Source organism: Danio rerio, chromosome 17, assembly GCF_049306965.1.
Source record: "Danio rerio strain Tuebingen ecotype United States chromosome 17, GRCz12tu, whole genome shotgun sequence".
In the NCBI taxonomy this organism is placed as follows: domain Eukaryota; kingdom Metazoa; phylum Chordata; class Actinopteri; order Cypriniformes; family Danionidae; genus Danio; species Danio rerio.
The window spans coordinates 16,924,899-16,950,665 of NC_133192.1; the positions used below are offsets into that span (position 1 = coordinate 16,924,899).

The 25,767-nt window shown below is 33.1% G+C and overlaps 1 protein-coding gene across 11 annotated transcripts in view; it reads left to right on the top strand.

Annotated features, from left to right (window-relative positions):
• The first annotated feature begins 6,904 nt into the window (after positions 1–6,904).
• The window catches only part of bach2a (BTB and CNC homology 1, basic leucine zipper transcription factor 2a), a 65,832-nt gene continuing 46,969 nt past the window's right edge, over positions 6,905–25,767 (top strand). For 7 of the 11 annotated variants that reach the window (XR_012393288.1, XR_012393289.1, XR_012393290.1 and 4 more), the window contains exon 1: positions 6,905–7,104. Coding sequence is in view for 1 of the 11 variants with exons in the window: in XM_073928333.1 (XP_073784434.1) it covers positions 7,230–7,260 (31 nt within the window). In the remaining 10 variants the exon portion in view is untranslated. Of the gene's footprint in view, positions 7,261–25,767 lie in introns of all 11 variants that reach the window. The other 4 variants (XR_012393285.1, XR_012393286.1, XR_012393287.1 and 1 more) reach the window with 2 other exon arrangements.

A 25,767-nucleotide genomic window follows, 5' to 3' on the forward strand; every position in this document is an offset into this window, starting at 1 on the left:
TTATGTACAGAATTTATCTGACACTTTAATCTAATGCGGAAGTATCAGTGTACAGTATTTTCTTCTCTCGTGCACTGTAAATAGGGGTGAGTTTTACTGCTCTCTACTGGACTGGAAGAGACTGGGTGCGTCGTAATCTATGGTCGCACTATGGAGAAGGCTAAACTCAGGACGTCACTTGGCCAAAGCCCAATCACAAAGGCTGATTAATATTCATGAGGCCAGCCTTCTCCAAAGCGGTGAAAAGCAACCCTACATGACAGCTGTCAGACGCCATCTGATAGTAAACCATCGTCTCATTTATTTATTGCCTGTTGCAGTTTGGAGATCAACTAGTTCAAATTTCCTTTCTTACGTGGTGAAAATAAAGAAGTGCACTTAATATAATTTTGTTTAGATTTTATTAGTATAGCATTGTAACGGAATATAGCTATATTTTGCATTTCGCATATTTATTAAGGCAATACACAGCAGGCAAAGCTTTTTTCCATGCACAATATTAAGATTTTTAGGCTTGGCTTTTCATAAAGGGTTTTATAGAAGGTTTTTCAATTGACTGTAAGGAGAATTAAACAAAAAATAATAAAATATCCTACACTTTTATGTGTTTACCACTTTTATTTGTCGCTTGTTATCAATTTGTGTCTGTATTTCAGTTGCAATGCACATTTTTAAAGGCTGATTGTTTTCTTAAAATTTTTTTTGTCTCCTGCACTGAGCCATAAATCTCCATTTCAGGATGAAACCTGCAAAACAATAAATAAAAACGCAAATACATAAATAAAGGAAAAATTATAAAAATTTAATTAATAAATATGCAAATAATTAAATAAATGTATATAAGAATCCACAAACTCCTGCATGGTAAATAATTATATAAATACAAGAATGTTGGGGGAATAAGAAAATGCTAAACTGAAAGTTGATTTTTTTTCCCCCCTTTCAAATGTTTATTCTTTATTTAAATTTAATAAAGTAAATAAACGTAAATTATTTATATATTTATTTATGCAGGATTTTTATACACATTTAATTATTTATTTGCATTTAATGAATTTTTTTTATTTATGCAGGAATTTATAGATTTATTTACTCATTTACTTATTTTTACATATTTATTTATTTATTGTTTTTGCAGGTTTCGTCCTCCATAACACTAAACCAGTGGTGTCCAAACGTTTTCGTATAAAGGGCCAAAAACCAAATATATTTGAGAGCAGTGGGTCGAAGATAAATATACCAAACTATTTTTCGTTACCTGCCATGGGTAATTTCCTAATTTATTTCCTAATATTCAAAAATTAACAGAGAAAACATTACTTTTAATCATATTAACTAATGCAGTATAACCTTTTACGTTATAACTTATTGCAATAAAATCAAACAATCACATTTATAACAAGCAGAATCTGCCTTGTTTTATTCACCACATGTGTGCACATTTAAACTAAATTACAGCATTTAAACTGAAACATTTAATTTCAGTTAGCTTTTTTTTGTAGCTTAACAATAAAACAAACGATAAAAGGTTAAGTTAACTTTGAAATGACAATCCCCATCCTTTTTTCTTTCTTCTCAGATGGGATGGCAGGCCAAATCAACGGTTACCAGGAGCCAACTTTTGCCCACGGGCCCTAGTTTGGACATCACTGCACTAAACTTTACTTATGTTATTCATCTATAGTCTGGACGTTAATACAAAAGTAATTATAATGTTATCGATCAGCTGGGGAAGCATGGTAATAATTGTTTTTATACCCTATGTACATGCACTGTGTTGTTTATATTACAACCAGCACAAATACTGTTTGGTTTTTATATTTTTAACCAATTGCATTTTCAATCTCAGCCATAGCGGGGTGCTGTTGCATTAAAATGCATTGGGTTGGAATTACAGAATCTGTCAATAATAACTACAAGCCTGAATTAGACCAGTGTCTATTCAGAACATTGATAATATCGTAACACGCGAATACATCAGCGCAAACCTTTCTTTCATATTTTGCATCAGTAAAACAAGGCATTAAAGCAATAGTCTCTGAACCCTCAGAAATAAAGGTGCAAGAGCTGTCACTGGGGTGGTGGTACCTTTTTGAAATGTACATATTGGTACCACAAAGGTATATATTATATACCTATTATATTATATACCTAAATATTCCAAAATCTACATTTTTGAACTTTTTAGGTATTATTAATTACCCTTGAGGTATTAATGTGGACTTGTTAGTTACAAATGTGCACTTTTTGAAAAGGTACCACCCCAGTGACAGCTCTTGCAACTTTATTTTTGGGAGTATGTACAATCAGAAAATATAAGATCTATTGTCGTTTACTCATCCTTCCCTTTTTTATTGTTCTGTTTAACGGAAAAGAAGATATTATGAAGAATGTTGGAAACCTGACTTCCATAATATGTGTTTTTTCTACTATGGAAGTCAATGGTTACAGATTTCCAACCTTCTTCTAAATATCTCCTTTCATGTTCAACCTCAAACTAGTTTGGAACAAGTCAGTGGTGATAAATATAAGTAAGTGTACACAGAATTAAATTTAATTTATCTTTATTTCTATAATTATTTTACTATGTAGATTGTTTTAAAGCAGCTTAACATGTAAGTTCTATTAAATTGAAACTGCTTCAGTCCAGTTTTCAGAGTTAAGTTCAGTTCATTTCAGTGTAATATAAAGGTCACTGCTGAAATTTGAATTAAAGTAAAGCCACAACAACTTTTAGACAATTTCTGCTTTCCAGCGTAAACTATGGGATAACTGCCTGACTGCAGTTCTTTTAAACACAAAATAAGATATTATGAAGAATGTTGGAAACCTGACTTCCATAGTATTTGTTTTTTCTACTATGGAAGTCAATGGTTACAGGTTTCCAAACTTCAAAAGTGATAAATATAAGTAAGTGTACACAGAATTAAATTTAATTCATCTTTATTTCTATAACTCTTTTACTATGTAGATTGTATTAAAGCCACAGCCACTTTTAGACAATTTTTGCTTTAAAAATCCAGCATAAACTATGGGATACCTGCCTGATAGCAGTACAGTCCTGTTCAATAAACAGTAGCCACCAATTTATACAAGTCGTTCATCATCTACCCTGTACCAAAACCATTCATTTATTTGCTTTTCGGCTTAGTCCCTTTATTAATCAGGGGTCACCACAGTGAATGAACCGCCATATACCAAAACCAAATTACACAAAAAATGTTCTTATATTTCACCTATGTGTGATAAATGTAAGATTACAGAGGAAACCACAGCTCATGCATTTTGATTTTGCCCGAATTTGTTCGGTTTTTAGACAAACAATTTTGATTTATACTCAAGGCCTATAACCTTTCTCTCTTACCGGACACAGAGCTTGCTGCTTTTGCTGTTTCTCTCCCTCACCCTTCCAAAACATCTTCAACAAGCCCTGACTAGGCATAAACACGGTACTAAAACACCGGAAATCTCCTTTACCTCTTTTCCTTTTCTTCTTTTCGAGTCTTGTTAACAGATATGGCCTCTGTCATTCATTTGGAAAGGCTCCGATATATGAGATCTAATTCTAACAGAAAAATCTTTGCTACCTGATAACACTTTCTCGAATACTTAGACCTGAAACAGGCTCAATCCAAATCCATCATCCCTCATGAAACCTGACTGGCACACTACCTTATAGGACCTTTTGATAATTACATCCTCTAACATTAAATTTTGCATCTCCAACAGCTGAACCCACATCTATGGCAATTCATATTATATTTACTTGCAAAGTGTGTATATTCTGAGACAATGTTGATTGTTTGTTCTGTTCTACTTAAAAACGTAAAAATTCCAATGTATTGGGTGTCATTCATACACTTTAGGGATCACAGTCAATCCTCAGGTCTCCAGTGACTCAAACAAACCTGAAAAGCAGTCATTTCCAAAGTGCACTGGCTGCACTGCTGCTTTGTGAGGATGGATGCAAAGCGGAGGCATTTTTATTGCATCTTAAGGTCTCCATTTTGCACGATAAGGACGACTTTGATGTCAGTGCCACTCTGCGCCTTTGAGAATCTGTCACAGTTATTTTTGAGCCTAACAGTGAAATTATGGCTTGTTTGGATCAGAATCAAAGGAGAAGCAAGAGCCGTCTGTGACAACCCGATAATTCATATAACTGCTTGCCAGCTCCTTTGGGGTACAGTGAGATTAAGCGCTGGTATGCTTACTCTGGCCTGGCACTAATCTAAATATACATACAGCCACTGTAAAATTGGATCTGTTTTTAATGTATGGATAACCTGGTTTAGAAGGTTGCACAATTTTTATTTTTTTGCGTTGTTGTTACCGTAGAGCCTACTGTTGCAATTGTGCTTTCTTTAAATATATAGTATTATTAATTTAAAGGCTATTAGACATTACTGATTATATTTTATTCAGTTTTGTTCCCATTGAGGGCATGTGGTCCTTCATTTATTAGGCCTTTAAACATTCAACATGCAATTTAGATTAGATTAGATTCAACATTATTGTCATTAGACATGTACATGCTCAAGTATAAAGCAGCAAAATGCAGTTTAGGTCTAACCAGGAATGCAATAGCAGCAGCTGTATAAGTTATGAAATGCAATTATAGAAAACGATGGGTAATATTTACAGATGGATGTACTATGAACATGTGTATTAGCTATTAACATAGATTTACAATTAATAAATATATGTATATTAATAATCAGAAGTAGGCAGATTGATATGAACATAATTACATATGATGAAATAGTGCAACAAAGTTGTTATGTACAATTTTAAATGTACAAATATTAAATAGTGCAGTGATAATAGGGAGTATAAGACAGAATTTGTGAACATTTTTTGCTATTTTTGTAAAAAAAAAAAATCTGCAGATTTATGTGGAAGGACTTTTGGGAGTATTGTAATTAAAAACTTAATTTATTAAATAAAAATAAGCAACTTTTATTTAATATCTACAATGCAAATCCAATTTGATCCACTTACTAGTGGACTAGCAAGTCCCTCATACAATATATCTACTAAAAGACAGAAAATATTACTTTACTAAACTGTAATGTAAATAAATCATATGAACATTTTCATATTAGTCAATAATATTACTGAAAATGTTTTTAAAACTGAATAAATATATATTTAAACACATTTACACAAGTATATAAATAGACTCAATGATGGGTTGTTAATCTGTGGATTTCTGTGCATGCAGATTCTGTGTGGGCCTAAGTAGAGAGTGTGGGGGTATATGAGGAGGGTAAATTAGTCAGCGTCAATTTAGGCCACTGTTACAATTTTATATAAATAAAATAAAAATAAATTCAGGTTGTTACGTAGATGATAAGGATTACACATTCAAATAGACTGAGTGACTGGGTGCATGTGCTCAACACAAAATCCAGATCTGTTAAGATGTCTTGCTTTTAAATATTAATAATGTAGGATTTAAAATAATTTATATCAAGTGAAGTCGGCTTTATAGTCATTTTTATCAATAAACGGTGCTGTACACAGTAAAACGGAACAATGTTCCTCCAGGACCAAGGTGCTACATCGAACAACATAAATTGACAACATAATAAAGGACTGTGCACTACTATCTAGAGAATGAAATAAAATAAGATCAACTAAAATAAATTAATTAATAAATAAAAAATAAATAAATAAAATAAGAATGAGAGTGCAAAGTGCGGTTTGTGCAACATTTAGTGCAAATAAGACAGGACAAGAAACAGTGAAGCCGACCAGTACACTATGGATGCTGTGCAAATATTGGATCGGATAAAAAAAATACTGTTCATGTAAACGTTTGTGTTTGAGGTAGAAATGCAGTGTAAAAAACAGAGCCGTGTAAAAATAGCAGTTGAGCAAATATTGCCCGATAATTTGTGTGTGTGTGTGTGTGTGTGTGTTTATTTGTGTTTGTGTATCAGTCTTGTTTCTTCATGTTTATACATTTATATATGTATAAAATGTTTAATTAATTCACAGGTAAAATAAATTATTAATAATCAATAAATAAAAAATTAAATAAAATTAGATTATTTTATAAAGTAAAAAGGCGAAGCAGTGGCGCAGTAGGTAGTGCTGTCGCCTCACAGCAAGAAGGTCGCTGGGTCACTTGTTCAAGCCTCGGCTCAGTTGGCGTTTCTGTGTGAAGTTTGCATGTTCTCTTTGCAGTGGTTTCCTCCGGGTGCTCCGGTTTTCTCCACAGTCCAAAGACATGCGGTACAGGTGAATTGGTTAGGATAAATTGTCCGTAGTGTATGAGTGTGTGTGTGTATGTGAATGATTCCCAGAGATGGGTTGCGGCTGGAAGGGCATCCGCTGCGTAAAAACTTGCTGGATAAGTTGGCGGTTCATTCCACTGTGGCGACCCTGGATTAATAAAAGGGACTAAGACTGAATGTATGCATTTTTAAATACGTGTCGTTTAAATTAAGTACATTAAAATAAATAACAAAAAAATAAGCACTGTAAAACATAATTGAATAAACCATAATACAATCAAGCTGTCTTTTAAACGTATTTCACCCACTCAAACATTCTAGAAAAAAAACTAGAAGACGTCATAATGTAATATATAACAACGTGTTCTGCAGGGTTTTAAGTGAATGCGACATGAGGTGTCAAACCCCCATTCTCAATGAAATCATTAGCACGCCAAAGGTGTTATACTCCCACCCGCAGTACTACAGTATGTGCCACTTCAGAGGGTGATTCATTTACATGTATAGAAAGCTGTTATTTAGATGCACACAATGATGTTCCACAACCACTGAATGGCTCGTGCTATTTTTTTCTTCTCCTCTACTATGGGCGCATCGCCATGACGTCATCGCCCCAATGTCAACAATGTAGCAATTTAGAGGAGGCGCGTGCTGGAAATGCCACAATCAGCAAAGAGCAAAGCAAAAGCACGCGGTCGCGGATGAAACTCAACGCAGACGGAGAGCCAGCGTTCATTCCTACCGCTGCACAGAAAACACAAGTCGTTTTGCAGAGCGCCAAAAAGCAGGAGAAGAAGGAGCAGGAGACCATGTGAAAAGCGTCTTCCAGCAGATCAGCGTGCAGGACCAACTGAAAGTTTAGGTAAGTGAACGTTTTGTTTTGTTTTTTTGCGTGTGTCCGTGAGAGTAAAAGAGTTGACTGCGGTGCGTGTCTCAGCACCGAGAGAAAGCTTACGTCAACGCGTGTGGACGAGGAGTCGCTGTGACATGATCGGGTCTGCGGGGTCGCGCGCTTCAGGTACGCTTCTCTGACTGACAACAGTGATTCAGCAAGAGCACATGCAGGATATTTTAGTTTTGTTTTACTTTTTGCAATTTTATCTGTCTGTTTGTCTGTCTGTTTTTGTGTCTGCCGCTGTTTATCTATCTATCTATCTATCTATCTATCTATCTATCTATCTATCTATCTATCTATCTATCTATCTATCTATCTATCTATCTATCTATTCTTTCATCCATCTGTTAATAGTCCATCAATCCATTCATCCATATCTCTATCCACCTATTTATTTGTCTGTCTGTCTATCTATTTTCATCTATTTGTTAATGATCAATCAATCAATCAACCAATCAATCAATTAGTCAAACAAACAAACAATCAATCAATCAATCAGTCAATATCTCTATCTATTTACCCTTTCATTCGTCTGCCTGTCAATCTGTCTGTTCTTTCCATACTCTATCAAACCGTCCATCTATATCTATTCATTCACCCATTTATTTGTCTGTCTGTCTCTCTGTTTGTCTTTATCAGTCTATTTATCAGTCTTGTCTTCCTACCTGTCCTTCTATCTGTGTTATTTGTTGTTGTATTGATCCCTCTCAAAAGAAATCTGCAAAACTATTGTTCATACAATCGTTATTAGACAAGTCATAAAAAGATATTATCAAAATTTTATGTGCTTGTAACTTAATGTTTAACAAATCAAATATATGTTATTAAAATTTATTAATCATAAAAATATATGTGTAAAATGTTTATTTAAATTAAATAGTTATTTCTTAAAATATATAGTAAGTAGGGCTGCACGATATTGGAAAAACTGACATTGCAATATTCTCATTCACTACAATATTGCAATATAAATGCAATTTCACCTGATGACTGCTTATAAAGAGTTTATAATTTTAGATTGATTGGGATGATTACGTAGTGGAGCATATTTGCATAAAAAATTACAAGCAAAGTTAAATTCAACAGAGAAAAGATGCAAATAAACAATGATTTATGATTTTCTGGGGAGTCAAACAGTATTCAGAAGCAGAAATCTAATAATCACCGTATAATAATAATAATAACAACAACACTATAGTTTTATTTTTGGTGAATAATTATATAATGTACAATTCATTTAAAGCTTCAAACATTTAATTTATTATGCCCAAATGGCTTAAATTTTAACAATCAGGTCTTAAAAACACATGCAAATAATAATCTTTCACTCTGATATTACTCCACTATGTTAATTGTAATGTCTGGCTAACTATAATCCCAACCACATTGTAAAGTGAGTATTGCGGACTCTCACGTTGCAATATCGAGGCTAAAATGATATATTGTGCAGCCCTTATAGTAAGCATATGAAAAATTTGCCAAGCTCTTTATTCTTGCATCTCTTTAGTGTTTAGTTTTAGTTTGTTGTAAAATAACTAAAACTAAAATTACAAATGTAGATGAAGTAGAATAGAAATAAAATATCAATAATATTGCAAATATATAGACATAAGAACATCAAAAAAAACAATGGCCAATTAAAAATATGAAAACTCTAATTGTTATTTTTTTTAACAGAAAACAGGCTTAATACATATTATAAGTCAATTGAAAAAATGATCATATTCCAATAAAAATGGCTAAAACATTTTCAGAACAGATCAATTTAAGTCATTTTTACTCTATTAGTCATTGTTCATGATGAATTCAGTTCAAATATGCTTTTAATAAGCTGTGTTTTAAAGTGGTCAGATGATGACATTCATGACACCATGAAATTCTCTAGAAATGGTAACATCTTTAAATAGAGGTGTGATGAGGGAAGTGAAGCTAGTAAAGAGCATCTCATGAAGTCACTTGTAAAATAAAGCAAGTTAAAGCTTGGTAAAATAGGATTATTTTTTCTGAAATTGAAAAATCCTGAAATAAAAATGGAATTGCATCACTTTGCTGCAATGAGCGAAGAAATGTGATTGTCGTTGGCTTGGTGAAATGTTAAGTTTGTTGCTTGCTTTATTTATGCTACTGAATTTATTCCATTCCTGCTTATGAAACCATTTGGGTTAAACCGCTTTGCCTCAGATTTGATGCGTTCTTGTGATTGAGGAAAGGTATGAGAGATGGTTAATGGGTGGATGAGGTGTTTGTGGTTAAAATCCGGTGTGCTGATGTCCTCACAGTACAGCTTAAACATATAGAGTAGCTAATTTCCTGTACTCGTTTTCATCAGATTCCAGTAATATTCTGATTTGTTATGGATAATTACATTTAGCTTTTAACTGAGATCCTCCGCTTTCCTTTTGACACTTTTGAAAGTCGTACCTTTATTAAAGCTGTGACCTTAGTGTGGTAATATTATGAGAAATCTAGTCTTAGTCTTAATGTGATAATGAGGTTCAACTACACCGCAGTACCGATTACCAGTCCCTTTTATCCTTACAGATCATTTGCAAATCCCATATGCCGTCCGTATACAGTAGTGTTTAGCTAGGTTGAATCAACAGCCAGTGCCTAATCAATAATTTAGTCTATTAGCTGACTGTGCAGAAACTTCTCCTTAGTCATGAAACAGTGGTTTGCTCTTCTGATGAAAGCACCTGTGTTGTCAGCAGATGTGGGGTTTTGCTGCTTATCGCCGGTTGAGAAACAGATGCTATTTGTCTTTTGCATGTGCTTGCAACACAACAGATGTTTCTTCATTGACCGTAATGCTTAGCAGGATTCTGGATCTGTGTCCTGAAGTGCTTGAGTCACCATATATGTGACCTTTAGCATTTAGCGGTTGAAGCTGATTTATTTCTGTGTAAGAGCTTTATTAGCTAAATCCAAATTTTGCACTGGAGGATGTTGATGTTAATTTGTATATAAAACTCACTTTGTTGAACATCTACACATATGCTGTGTCCTAATTCACATACTACACCTTAAAAATATGCACTTTTTTATAAAGAAGAAGTATGTAATTTTGAGTGTGTAACAGAAGAGTATGCAAGCTTTGGGACTTACTACTTTCTTGTTGACAGATTGTTATGTTACTTATCCCCTGTCAATCATCTAGACACATTTTTTCAGATTTAATTACCTGCCTTATTGGAGAAGCAGCAGCAGGATAATCTGCCATTTGTGAGTTTTTCATGCAGAGAAATCTCAGGTCTTTGGAAAATTATGCATTCAGAAGTGAATATTCAAACATATCTTGATGTAAGTTAATGTTGTTGCTGATGAAATATAACACGGAAAACACATTTTAAAGATGTTCCAGTTGACTAGAAATTAATTAACAGTCATTCAAACAACATTACAGAAGCCTCTCTACTTGATGGTTGATCTTACGCTTTTTACCCAAGTTTGTAGTTCTAAACAATATTTACGAACAATATGCAATGTATTGTGGGTAATATTAATGGTTTGAGTACGGATGCTTCTACTCTTTGAGTTTTTACCGGAAATAGTAAACCATACAGGAACCTTTGGCACACACTTTTCAACATACTATGGTTTGGGACTAATCCTTTTCTAATATTAGGATATGCGAATTGGGATGCAGCAATAGACGTCACCTTTATACTATATAGCTGCAGGTTAATTATGCTTATACATAATAACTTTGCTGTTAAAAGCTGTTAGTTAGTTAAATAGTTAAACTTATTAGTAACTAAGTAATGATAACTAATAACCTTAACTTTTCCAAATTTGATTGTAATGCAATAATGTGCTCGTTTTGTAGAGCTGCTTTAAGACAATAATTATTGTTAACTTGAACTGAATTAAATTGAATTGAGCAAAGGAAAAGGGAACAGAACGGTTCCATAACCAAAATAAAATTCAGTTACTTCGAAGTAATCCGTAACTATTGACCTACATACACGTATTTGCTTAACCATGCAAATCAATGGTTAAAGGTTTCCAACCTTCTTCAAGATACCTTACGCTGTAAAAAATGCTGGGCTCCACATAATTCCTTCATGTTGTCCCACCACAACAAGGTAAATGGATTGAATCTAAAACAGATAAGTTATCCCCCGGAAAATTAAGAATTGTGGTGGTTTATCTCATATTAAATAAGTAGTTTGACCAAAGCTGTTTTTGAGTATATTTTGCTTTCAACAGAAAAAAAGGGTGAGTGAATGATAACAGAATTTTATTCTTCTTTTAACATGAACTAACAATAAAAAATACACTTTCTACCAATTTCTTTTTATTATTATTTGTTTTCAGGTAAAAATAAGTTTTAAATGCTTTAGTGGTGATTTACTTTGCGAAAACCCACAGACAGCACTTGCTCTGATAGATTTGTAAATATCTGATGTGCATATGTTGACCAGATCTGCAGTTTGGCCCACCGGTCACATCATGTTCATTTATAGTCATGAATAAGATTAGACTGCTTTTAAAGCAACAGGTTTAAAGTATAAAATATGAGAAAAAAAAAAAACCAACGCAAGTGTTTGCTCCAGTGCTTTAAAAACTGCGCTGTACAAATGCTGGGTTGCTTTATCACTGTGTTGAGTCAAACAAATATAGACAAACCCATCTGTTGTGTTTTAAAAACATTTAAATTGGATTCAAAAACTTAACTCAAAGTTGTCCTAACACAAATCGATTAAGCTAACACCAGCGTGTTTTTATAAATTTAAGTGGATTAAGTATAAAACAATTAGGTCGTCCCAAAAAATCTTAAGAATTGTGTTGTTTCAACTTCTTTTAAATAAATAGATTTAACGAGCAGCAAAAGTCATTTTTTTGAGAGTGGGTTTGTCCATATTTGACCCAACATTGTTTTATAACAACCCAGCATATTTAACAAGTTTAAAGTATAAAATGTTAAAAAACAATGCGAGTGTTGCCTACGGTGCTCTAAAAAATACACTCTGCAAAATGCTGGGTTGTTTTACCCCCATATTGGGTCGAATATGGACAAACCCACTCAAAATTGTCCACTAAAAAATGCAAGAACTTTGTTGTTTCAGCTTATTTAAAAAAAAGTAGATTGAACAAAAAGCAAATGTCATTTTTTGAGTATACAGTGCTTTAAAAAAATGCTGGGTACTAGTTTTAACACAGTGTTGGGTCATCTGACTCCTACAGACTGAACAAAATAAATGAACCAGAAGCAAAAGAAATGAATTAGTCTAGCTATTGACAAGTGTTGGGATACTGGTCCAATTCAAAAACAGCCGCTTTATATAATTGGAGTATGTGATATGCCCACATATAATATTCATATACAAGACATTATTAACAAATATAATATAAAACTGTATACTTCAAGTACAAAATACTATTTTAGTTAACCTCAGAGCTTCTAGAGAAAAGTTCACTCCAAATATGAGCAAGATAAAGGATGAATTTCACTTCAGAAATCACGTTTTGCCAAGCTGTGAAATATAGTTTAAAAATTGGAGGTTGTCAATAAAGTTGTCATAAAAATCCCTAGAGTTGTGTTAAGATCCTTTTACATAAATAGTTTAAACAAGCAGCAAAAATATTTATTTTTATTTATTTATTTATTTTTTGACTGTAACTGAAGATTAAACCTTTGTTATCGGCTAGATACGCTACTGATCATGAGGGACAGTGACTGAAATATTGGAGTGGAAACAATGTAAATGAAACTCCTTTGTCCCACGTTGCAATTTGATTCATTTGTTAAAATCTCTTTATTGTCATTAAACACAGAAGTTTAATGTACAATGATCCTAAAGCACGAGAAGCATGTGATGTATATAACCTATTTTCAGCAGCAAATGATAGATTTTCTTATAGATTTTTTAAGGCTGATTTAAACAAATAATTTCTGCTTGTTGATTTTGAATGTTGGTCTGGGGTTTTGTTAGATTGGTCAACAAAATTTCCGTTTTAATTATCAAGAATATTTAAGTTTGTGTGACCTCAGCATACTAAAATATAATTCTCATCCATTCACCCATCTACAGCCACCCTCCCGTTTTGTTATTTCTCCTGAAAAACTGTTTATCATGTGTATAACTGTGTATGTTTGGTATTTCTCCCATAATTCCACCCTGCCAACCTAATTTTTATAAATTTATATTAATACAAAAAATATAAATAATTTTTACCACTATTTGAGCTGTAATTCATCACGACGATCACATTTAAATAGATAACATACCAAACCCTTGTTATTAGCGACACTGGTGGCCATTCAGTGAACTGCAGTCTGCAACTTATTTTTCGTACTCGCACAAGTGTACAATAGACTGAAGATCATTCAGTGCACCAGGATTTTTGTTAGTTCATTGCAAAGCAGAAAAAAGTTAGCATTGTTTACATTGCTAAGAATGATGTTTAGATAAATTTGTAAATATCCCATTAACAAAGTAAACTCACTAGAAAAATGGCAGCGGTGATAAAACAGCAGTAAGCTAGCTTCTGGGCATTGATGTATGAATATGCTTGCATTGGTTCTGCCATTCAGTGTTGTTTCGTGTATCATAGAAAAGAAGAAAGGCTCATGTGTGTAAAAATAACATCCTTTTAATTTGTGAAAATGATTTTTTTTATATATGTTTTTAAGTTTGTCTTTAGGCACTAAAAAACAAGCCTAATTAATCAAGGAAGGTCATGTATTTTTTATTACACGTACAAACCGTTCATGCATTGGCAAATTGGATCAATATAATAAAGTAATTTTAAAACATGAATAGTTCAAATATCTCTTTTAAATAAACTCCTAAATATTGAAGAAAATTTAGCTCTACTTGTTTTGCCAGTAAATTAACTTGACTCTACATTATTAAGCCCAAGGTCTTGCCATATTACAGTACATGTCCAAAATGTACTGCATGCAAAGGTATGTATGTCAATTATATTCAATCTCTGCATTCTCAAAGCAGTGATTGAGGTGTTCAGGGTTTTGTTTTTGCTCATTTAGTTTCAGTTCGACTAACTGAGGTTTGCTTTTTACATTTCTTAGTCATTTCTATTCCCTTCTGTATACTCAAGATATATTCGTATTAAACCTGTTCACTGTTAATATGTCATGATGAAGTGCCAGGCCATAATATGCTAATCCTAACGCCTCTGATGACCACAGGTGAATTAAAGGGCGAGAGAAACAGAGCTGTCATTTATTAACTGTGTGCACTTGATGAACCCTTTGAGGTCTGGTTCACTTCCTGTTTGACAGCGAGAGTAAAGATAGCGTGAAAAGATACAAGAGAATATTTACACACATTTACATTTAGTCATTTAGCAGACGCTTTTGTCCAAAGCGACTTACAATTGAGGAGGCATTCAGCGATTCAACAAGAAGAGGCAACACACACAAGAAGTACTCATTATACAAAGTAACTTGTTTGTGCTCAGAGAATTTAGTGCAGAGATAAGAGGGAGGGAGAGAGAAGGCTATTCTATAGATGGTCTTGGTTTTATTCATTAGAGTTCAGGTGTTTTTAAAATTCATGTTTTTTTTAGTTGTCACTTAAAGGATATTAGTGAATCTGCAGTCCGTGTGGTACATGGGAAGATTATTCCACCAGCGTGAAGCATAGAATGAGAACGTTTTGGAAAGGAACTTACAGTATGGCCTCTTTTTGATAGTACCACAAGGTGACGCTCACTTTCTGACCAGAGGCTCCCCCTAGAGGGGATGTAGACCTTCAGGAGCAGGTGGAGGTAAGAGGGGGCAGTGCTAGTGGTTGTCCTGTAACCTAAATATGTCTTTAGTGGTATGTTTTTATTTAAGTTTTACAGGATTGTCCTATTGGGTATGCATGGGGTATGATAGTGATAATCCTGAACTATGAAAGTGCCTTTTTTTCATTCAAACTTTATTTCAGAGGATCCACAACAAATAAGAAAAATACAGAATTAAAAAGCTGAAAAGTAGCCCCAACCCCTCAAATCTTAGAAAAAGCCACATAAATGTGTAATACATTTTGAAATAAATTTAATAAAACATTTAATCCTTTTCAAAAAATAAATTTGGGCGGCTTTAATTGTCTTGGGGGATTAGTTATGTTATGATGTATGGCAGCTTTCAGTTAGTGAAGTTATTCTGAATGGCAATGTTATGTAAATAAAAAGTAAACAATTGAACAATTTTTGTATATTAAAAAAATAACTTATTAAATTATCTTTTATTATAGCTTGAGATTTGATAAACGGATTAACACAGTGGTCAAATTCTGCTTTTTCAGCTTCGACTTTTTAAAAGCAGTCAAGCCTAATTCATCTAGAACAATTTTTAAAACAAATTGTTCATGATTTTATTACTTCTAGGTTGGACTACTGTAACTCACTATATTTTGGTTTACAGTTAGTTCAAAATGCTGCAAGGCTTTTACCCAGTAACAAAAACATGACCACGTCACTTTATTCTTGCGCTCTTTGCACTGGTTGCCTGTTTTAAATCACTAAATGGCTTGGCACCTTCTTATCTGTCAGACCTGTTGACTGAACCTGGTCTCTTCAGTCATCAAACCAGAGATTATTATCCATCCCTAAGTCGAGGCTGAAATGCAGGGGTGACGGTTCTTTCGCGGTGGCTGGTCCTAGATTGTGGAATGCTTTGCCCTTCTGTATTAGATCTCATCTGTCTGTTTTTAAATCTACAGTTGGTTGAAAGCTTACCTTTCTGATTTGGCATTTTACCAGTGAATATTGTTTGTTTTAGCTGTAATTTTATATCTTTTGTGATTTGCGTTGTGTAGCACATCGGTCGACCTTTGGTTGTGCCTATGAGTGCTATATAAATAAAATTGACATTATGTATTTATCATTTGATTGTGTTTTAGGGGTGTTGGAGTGAGGTTTAGTTATGTTTTGACAGTTATAATAGTTATTAGTTGGTCATGTTTTGAGTAAGATTTACTTGACAATAATTACAAAAGAATTGCAAATGATACATATTACATATTTATTTAAACAATAACTTTTTATGTCTTGTTTTAGGGGTGTTCTAGTGGGGTTAAGTTATATTATGACATCTATGTTAATTATAAGCAAGGGTAGTCTAAACTAGTAATATTTGTTTCATTTGACAGAATGTACACAGAATTGCAACAATTTTTCACTTTGGATATTTAAATGTTGCAAAAAATAGTTTATATGCCAGAGATGGGAAGCGGCTGGAAGGGCATCCGCTGCGTAAAAACTTGCTGGATAAGTTGGCGGTTCATTCCGCTGTGGCGACCCTGGATTAATAAAGGGACTAAGCCAACAAGAAAATGAATGAATGAATGAATGAAAAAATTGTTTATATTTACTTAAAATTGTTAGCCCTCTTGTTAAAGTTTAATTATTTTACAGTTATTTCCAGAGTGCTGTTTAATACATAATAGTCTTTATAACTCATTTATAATATATAATTTCTTTTGTCTTTTCCTTGAAGACCTAATATAACATTCATTCATTCAATCATTTTCCTTCGGCTTAGTCCCTTTATTCATCAGGGGTCAATCAGGCGAAAATAACTGCCTACTTATCCAGCATATGTTTTACACAGCCGATGCCCTTCCAGCTGTAACCCAGTACTGGGAAACATCCATACAGATTCACACTTATACACTATGGCAAGTTTTGTTTCCTCAATTCACTTATTGCCCATGTCTTTGGACTGTAGGGGAAACCGGAACACACAGAGCAAACCCACGTCGACCTTCTCACTGTAAGGCGACAGTGCTAACCACTGAGCCACCGTGTTGCCCCTATATTTAAACAATAACTTTTTTATTCTGTCTTGATCAATTGTTTTTAGGGGCATTTCGGGTATAGTTTAGTTATGACATATCTAAATGTCTAATTCATAATATAACATCTATAATGATTATAAGTTATGGTGGTTATAATAATCTTTCTCAAAATAGTCTTTGTGTCACTTGACAGAATATACAGACAAATTTTCACTTTAGATATTTAAATGTTGCTGAAAATAGTTTTAGTTAAAATAATTAGCCTTCCTGTCATATTGTAATTATATATATATATACACACAAATTTTAGTGTCCTGTTTAATGAAGAAACCATTTCTTTCAACACATTTCTAAACATAATGGTTTCAATAGCTAATAATTTCTAATAACTGATTTTGTTTGTCTTTGCCATGATGAAAGTACATATTTTTCTAGTATCACTTAGGAAATATTTTTTAAAAGATTAAAGGGCTAATAATGTTGCCTTCAACTGTTTTGATGAACTAATTTATTTGATATTTATTATATAGTTGAAGTCAGAATTATTAGCCCCCCTGAATTATCCGCTTGTTAAGTGGTGACGTGTTTGTGATGTAATACTGTTTCCGGGTCCAAGCCGCCATTCATTTGAGTGGAGAAATCATTCGTTTATGATCACGTTTTATTCCTATCACACATTAAAGTTAATTTTACATAAAGTCATAGTGTACACAACAATATCTGGGCTTGCTGCATAACAAATACCAAAGATTTTACAATTTATAAAAAAATGTATCACTTTCTGGCCATCGGATATTAGGCATGGACATATATACTACGATCGTGATTTTCGCAAGTATTAAATCGCTTTGTAAACGTTTATTATTACCATTTCATGAGTCTCCCCATTCAGTTGAATAGAGCGTTTAGACCCGGAAGCCACTTCGCATGCAGTCACACTTAACAATCGGATTAGTCACCCCCCCCCCCCCCCCCAATTTCTGTTTAATGGAGAGAAGTTTTTTTTCAACACATTTCTAAACATAATAGTTTTAATAACTCATTTCTAATAATAATTAAATAATAATAATTTATTTAATCTTTGCCATAAATAATATTTGAATAGATATTTATCAAGACACTTCTATACAGCTTAAAGTGACATTTAAAGGCTCAACTAGGTTAATTAGGTTAACTAGGCAGGTTAGGGTGACTAGGCAAGTTATTGTATAACAATGGTTTGTTCTGTAAACTCTAGAAAAAATATATATAGCTTAAAGGGACTAATAATTTTGACCTTAAAATGGAGTTTAAAAAAATAAAAACTGCTTTTATTCTAGCTGAAATAAAACAAAAAAGACTTTCTCCAGAAGAAAAAATATTATAAGACATGCTGTGAACATTTCCTTGCTTGATCAAACATAATTTGAAAAATATTTGAAAAAGAAAATTCAAAGGGGGTTAATACTTCTGACTTCAACTGTAATTACTATTGTGTGATGAATATTAGAAGCACATAAATATTCACACAGATATATTTATTCTCAATAGAGTACAAAGAGGGATCATTTTTGCATATTTGAAGACCAACCCCACGACAGTTCTGTACGTTACCATCAATTTTCTAAAATTATGCATATCTTAGCCATTGCAGCTTCAGTCTGCAAAAAAATTCAAAAGTATAGCCTCGAGATGCACTGACACAGAAGTGGTGCACAAATCTCCAGCTACACCCCCATCTCGTCTCTGTTATTACTTTGAAAATAAGTGTCACGATGCTTACCGCTGCGCTTTCTGCATTTTACGGGAATCGCTGGCTTTTGACGGACAGATGAAAGCCAAGTTGTGACTCTCATCCTCTGTTTGAAGTAGGTCATCAGCTGACTTAGGTGAAAGTAACTCAGCTGAATATGAATGCAGGAAACCAGCTGCGTAGTAAGCAGTAAACACACTGGGGTTTCGCTATGACATGCGGTTTGCATTTAACCTGATAAACTCTTTGGTTGCTGCTTCATGTGACTTTAGTGCGGTTCTTTATCTTTTATAGTATTTCAATTCAGGTGTGAGATGCTGTGCTGCATTGAGAATTAAGCATTCAGGATTTCATAACTGGTAATTTGATCATCTTGGTTAGCTCATATGTAGACATATGTTGATATTCAATTATTCAGTATATTGAGATAATGACATTGTAGCATGTGTAACTTTTAATAAAGATTTATTTAATCAAGTAATCTATGCAATGTACTTAATATACAGTGTTATCGTACATTTGATCATTATATTAAAATGATTTAAATTACCATAACGCACTCTTTAGTATACTTTTGCATAAGCGCTTTTGTATTTATCTACACAATAGCTGACAAAAGTCTTGTCGCCTATTCAGGTTTAAGAAACAGGTAATAACTTGACTTCTAGTTGATCATTTGGTATCAGAAGTGGCTTATATGAAAGGCAAAAGCTTCTAGATCATGCTTATTTTACCCAAATAAAATATGATCATTCCTTGATTTTTAACTATTTAATTAGGACAATAAGGTCTGACTTTGCTTAGACAAAAGTCTTGTCACTTACATTAAATAATGTACAATAACGAATATAAAGTCATGGTGCAGTAAAAAGGAATTAATATTGTGTTAATTAATAAGACTCCCATGAGCTTAGACGACTGCATCCATACATCTCTGCAATGACTCAAATAACTTATTAACAAAGTCATCTGGAATGGCAAAGAAAATTTTGTTGCAGGACTCCCAGAGTTCATCAACATTCTTTGGATTCATCTTCAGTGCCTCCTTCTTCATCTTACCCCAGACATGCTCAATAATGTTCATGTCTTGTGGTGACTGGGCTGGCCAATCCTGGAGCACCTTGACCTTCTTTGCTTTTAGGAACTTTGATGTGGAGGCTGACGTATGAGAAGGAGCGCTATCCTGCTGAAGAATTTGCCCTCTTCTGTGGTTTGTAATGTAATGGGCAGCTCAAATGTCTTAATACTCAGGCTGTTGATGTTACCATCCATTGCTGATCTCTTGCATGACCCCATACTGAATGTAACCCCAAACCATGATATTTCCTTCACCAAACTTGACTGATATCAGTGAGAATCTTGGGTTCATGTGGGTTCCAAAAGGTCTTCTGCAGTATTGGCGATGATTGGGATGCAATTCAACAGATGATTCATCTGAAAAATCCACCTTCAGCCACTTTTCAAATGATCAACTAGAAATCAAGTTATTATTTGTTGCTCTTACAACTGGAATTGACGACAAGGCTGTTGTCAGGTAGTGTATGCTTGTAATTGGTTCTATTTTGTGCACGATTTACTCTCCTACAGAATCAATCTAAATGAATAAGTTCTTTCCAAACAGAGCTATTATTTTATAAAGGCTCATTTTAAAAGTCTCCTAAAGTTAAACCATTGACTTCACCCATTCACTAGCTTAGCTTAGCATAATGGATTGAATCTGATCTGACCTTTAGCATTTAGTTTTAAAAAAAGAGTTTTGATCATTTTCCTATTTGATCTTTTTTTGACAGACAGATTTCTCCATGGTTTTCAAGGTGCCCTCTGAAAACCACTGGTTGTCCTATGCTGCATAATATCACTCCGCCTAGGGCACCCATGGTACAGCAGCAGAGTTTCTTGAATATTACACCACAATGAGAGTATAGTAACTTCCTTGTATAGTATAGTAAATTAACTCTTAATTCTTTTTTTTTTTTTTTACACAATTTAACTGCAGAATACTTGAGCTTTAAATAGTTAAATTGTCAAAAATATACGATGTAAAATCAACCAGAACTAGAAATTGGCGGAATGGATTAAAAATGTTTCAAGTCCACTGTTTAACCCAAGACTTGTAAAAAGAGCCTTTTTTAAAAAAAAAATAAATAAATAAAAACACGTGGCGTTTGTTAAAATTCCTTTACTTGGAAAGATGCATTGAAATCGTACTTCAAAATTACTTTGAGATGTGCATTCTAGCATGCAGTATTAATAGGCCCAGATTTCTGTCACAGTTTTTTACTTCTTTTGATGGGTTGTTTTGAAGGCTTTTGAGTTTCTTTGTAGTTTCTCTTAAATAAAATGTTAAAATATTGATGAAGTGAACTCTCACTAGGTTTCGGCTACTTTTAGACTGCAAGGAAATGTGGCCCAAATGCTTTTTTTAAATTTATTTTTGGACCATATGTGAAAAAAAGTAATGCAATCTTTTTTTTATTTATCTTTTTTAGGCCAAACATAAGTGATCCTAAGTCTGATGCAGGTCAGAATTATGGTCTAAGTTTTATCATTTGCTTTGCACCACATCCACTGTAGAAAGAAACACTGATAATAAAGGGTTTAATGTTGTAAGTAGCGTTATGAAGCTCTACTCAGAATGAAAAATTATTTACAAACCACTTTATAAATATACTTGATTTTGTCTTATTTAATTTAATGTAGATAAAACACTGACATGAAAATTTCATCTAGGCATGTGCAGTTTTTTTTTTTTTTTTAGTCTTTTTTTATTTTTCCAAAATGTGACACATTAACTTAAGCACAACATTACAAAAATATTATGTATTTATTTGTTATTTTTGCTGTTTTGACAGGCCTTTGTACTTGTCAAAATGTCTTTAAATGTAGTTATGTTCAAGAATCTCCTATTTTCGTCAGCTCTGTGGCTGCTGTCTTTTGCATCGACTGACTGAAAGTGAGTGGTCTGGTTGTATTCTCGCTGCAGATCGAGGAAATGCACCTCGGGCTAGATGTGATGTCAGTGGATTGACTGAAATACGAGAGGAGAAAACGACATCCTAGAAAATGGAGTGACGGGGAAAAAAGGTCATTCCCAGCGGATTGAAATACCTGCGCTTATTTTAGGAAAGATCTTTAGAAATGACAACAGTGAACTTCAGATTAACTTCGGGGCGGTGATCTAAATGTCATTGTAAAATTGCTTTCCGCGGTTTAAGGAGCATAATTGAGAAACAGGAAGGCCTCAAGAATTGTAGTCGTAACAGGGAATTTTCTCTTAAATCAAGCCTTGGGTTGTTTAAATGTGTTGTGTCCACCAATGCATATCGGTACACACACAAAAACAAGAAAATAAATGTACACGTCTGGTAATTAGCATTTGCCTACAGCTCAAAATTGACAGTTTTACAATTATTTAATTTCTGACTGCATCATGGAGTGATCTCCATAACTTTAATAACTTGTTTAAATTTTGAAAATGAGGTTCAACAGTGTGACTTTTTTACATTCATTAGTAGTTTGAAACTAAAAATAAAAACAGTGCATATAAATAAAATACATCAATAAAATAACAAAAACTACTGGCAGCTCATTGCAAAGTTTTGTAGCTTAAATTACAGTACATGATCAACCAGAACAGTATACTAAAATATGTCTGTGCGATTTTGGGGGAATGGGGGAATGCGATTCAAAAATTTTTATTTTTTTTTTAAATTAATTAATTAATTGTATATATTTTTTGATGGGTATTAAGATTTCTTTTTGATTTGTGATTTAATTTTGTAGTCAAGCTTCAGCTCAATAATCAGTATCGTAGCTTCTTACTGCTAAAATGGAGAACAAAGAAAAGGATAAAAAAGAACTAAAAATGTAATAACTTCAACATTTATTCAATTTTTTTTTTCCAGAAATATTCAGAAATTAAACTCTAATTGTTCTCTAGAGCAAACCGTAAGCACTAATAAAATGACCTTACCTGTCAGTTAACAAGTAAAAAAGATAGTGTAGCTTATTATACAAATAAAGCATAATCATTTTAAAAATACGGAACATTCAGCAAACTAACATGGCCTTTCTCTAGCTAATATTGTCTAAAGACAAAATAATTTTCACAGATGCTACAAAAATGATCACGAGATTCAATGTACAGCTGTGATACTGCAAAACGGTCAAAATGTGTGCGAGACGGAAGCACATAATGTATCTCCTATATAGAATTTGGATGAGGTTTTTAAATCCCTTTTTGTCACTGCATTTAAGGGCACAGTGTCTTCAGCAAGGTAGTGAGTTATGGTGTTGGTGGTCTCCTGGTCTCTTTGTAATGTTTTTCATGGTGTAACAGCCGCAAACAACTCTGAAATTGAATTTGCTGTTGCTTGCTACTGGATTGAGTGTAACTAGTAAATACTTACAGTTAGCTTTTTTTTTGCAAGACACTCGTGTAGCTGCCTGTGGTACTTTTTTAGGTGCTGATTGTTGTATTTCGTGCTATCGCAATGTTTCAAATCACGATTCGATTAATCGCACACCCCTAGAGAAGTCTGTTTGTTGCATTTTTCCGAGTCAGGTTGTTGGAGGAGAGGTCAAGGACCCATAATTCAATTCAAAAGCATAAAAAACTGCGTGGATAAAACAAGTGTTTACCTGCATTATATTGGAAAAGATTAGACTATCACTTACCGGTTCTTTAAATACCTTTGACAAGGTGTGCCGCCCCTTTTTAGATTATCTGCTGGATGACTCTCTTGATTCTTAAGCTGAGCAATAATATATGAATACAAACTTATTGCCCCCCCCCCCCAACCCCCCTTTTTAAATTTAATTGGTAACACTTTATTTTGATGGTCCATTTGAGTATTAGTAGACTGTCTGTGTAATATCTGCTGATACTGCTTCTTCAACAGACATTCAACCGACTATAAGAAACTTTGCAAATACATATCACCTTACACTGACCCTAGCTCCAACACCAACTTAACAGTCCTCTTATAGTCTAATGAGAATTGATTGGCTTGTAGATTAAATTTAACTTAAATTAGATAATCAAAATAAAGTGTGACCATTTAATTTAAATTTTTTTTTTTTTAACTAATTAATTATGTTTTAGTTTTTCAATGGAAAGTTATAGGCTGATGAGGGAGGGGCAGTGTTGATTCGGGGTGGTGTTAGCAACAACATGGAAGGATAGTTCTAAAATGAATGTTGTAATTAATATTCCATGTAGAAAACACAATGAAAGAAAAATCCATGAATCACGAGCAAAAGCAAAAGACAACATTTACTTAACAGATGTTTTTCAGAATAGAGCCCTATGAAATCTTTTATTTTTCTGGAATTGAATTAATTAATTTTTTTTTATTTATTTATTTATTTATTTATTTATTTATTTATTTATTTATTTATTTATTTATTTATTTATTCCAGGAGTCAATTTTAATGGTTAAGGTAAATAATAGTAAAAAAACAAAAAAAACAACAAAAAAAACATGTCTAATTAAAAAATAATGAAGCTTGTAGAGATTATTCATTCATTCATTTTTTTTTTGTCTTTGTCCCTTTATTAAACTGAGGTTGCCACAGCGGAATGAACCGCTAACTTATCCAGCATATGTTTTACACAGCGGATGCCCTTCCAACTGCAACCCATCTCTGGGAAACAATTAGAGATTACAAACTATTAAAACGTAAAAAAGACTGCATTTTAGGGACACTCTGAAATGTTTTATTCTTTTAAAATCACAATAAATTTGTAATAAGTTTAAATGACTTTACATATACTGTACATATTACTGAACAATATATATTTCTATCACAGTGTCTTCAAAATATACCGTACTTTCTTTTTTTTCTTTTTCTTTTTTGTTTTGATGGGCTGTTTTGAAGACGCTTCTGTTTCTTTGTAGTTTTTCTTACAAGAAACGATCAAATATGTATGAAGTCAGCTTTTATTTATTTCATTATTTTTTTGAAGACAGTGTGAAACCACATGGAATCCAGTCTTTTGATTGTGATATCCACTCGTGGTCCTAAATCTGATACAGCTCAGACTTTCATCGCAAAAGCTAGAAGTTGTTTTCAAACTATAAACAACAAAGTGTCTGTTGCAGATCAATTGTCTATTGTGTCAGTATGTCATAACAGCGTGAGGCATCAGATTACTATCAGAGGTTTGTAGTTTGTTCGTTTGCTGTGTTTACTTCCTTGCGACAGAGTTGTGCGCCGTTTTGTTAATGCTTAATGTTTAATCAATTTTGAGCAGTTGAGCAGCAACTGACCGAATCTGTTCCCATTAAACCTGATATTGACCACTTTAAAAAGAAATTGTTTTATTTATACATAGGTCAAGGGTATTTTACACTTAACAAGTACAGTTGACGGTAAAGTAATTAACCCTCCTGGGAATTTTTGGTTTTTCAAATGTTTCCCAAACGATGTTTAATAAAACAAGGAATTTTTCACAGTATTTCCTATGATATTTTTTCTTCTGGAGAAAGTCTTTATTTGTTTTATTTTGGCTAGAATAAAAGCAGTTTAAATTTTTTTGGAAAACCATTTAAGGGCAAAATTATTATACACCCTAAGCAATATTGTTTTTCAATAGTCTACAAAACAAACCATCAGTATACAATGACTTGCCTAATTACCCTAACTTGCCTAATAAACCTAATTAACATATAAAAGCATTTAAACTGCACTCAGAGCTTTGAAAAATATCTTCAAAAATATTGTGTACTGTCATCATGGAAAAGATAAAAGAAATCAGTTATTAAAGCTATTATGTTTAGCAATGTGTTGAATTTTTTATTTACTCAGTAATTGACGGAGAACTTCACAAATGAGGAAATTGTAGATGGCAAGACATGCAGAGAGATAGCTAAGGAAGATGGAAAGAAACATTGTTTAGAATCACTAAGAGGGATGACTTGTGTAAGTACAGTAGCATGTTAGTATGTCTAACAATTCCAAGTAGCTTTGTCCTTATCTATTTAATTTTTTTATTATTAGATTATATTACTTTCCTGTTTCTCTTTCTTTTGTAGTTTATATTCTTTATAGCAGTCAATAATTATAATATAAGTTTATGTCTATGAAAGATGAAGATAATGTTTAACATCATATTTGTCAAAAGACGGTTTAAGCACGTGT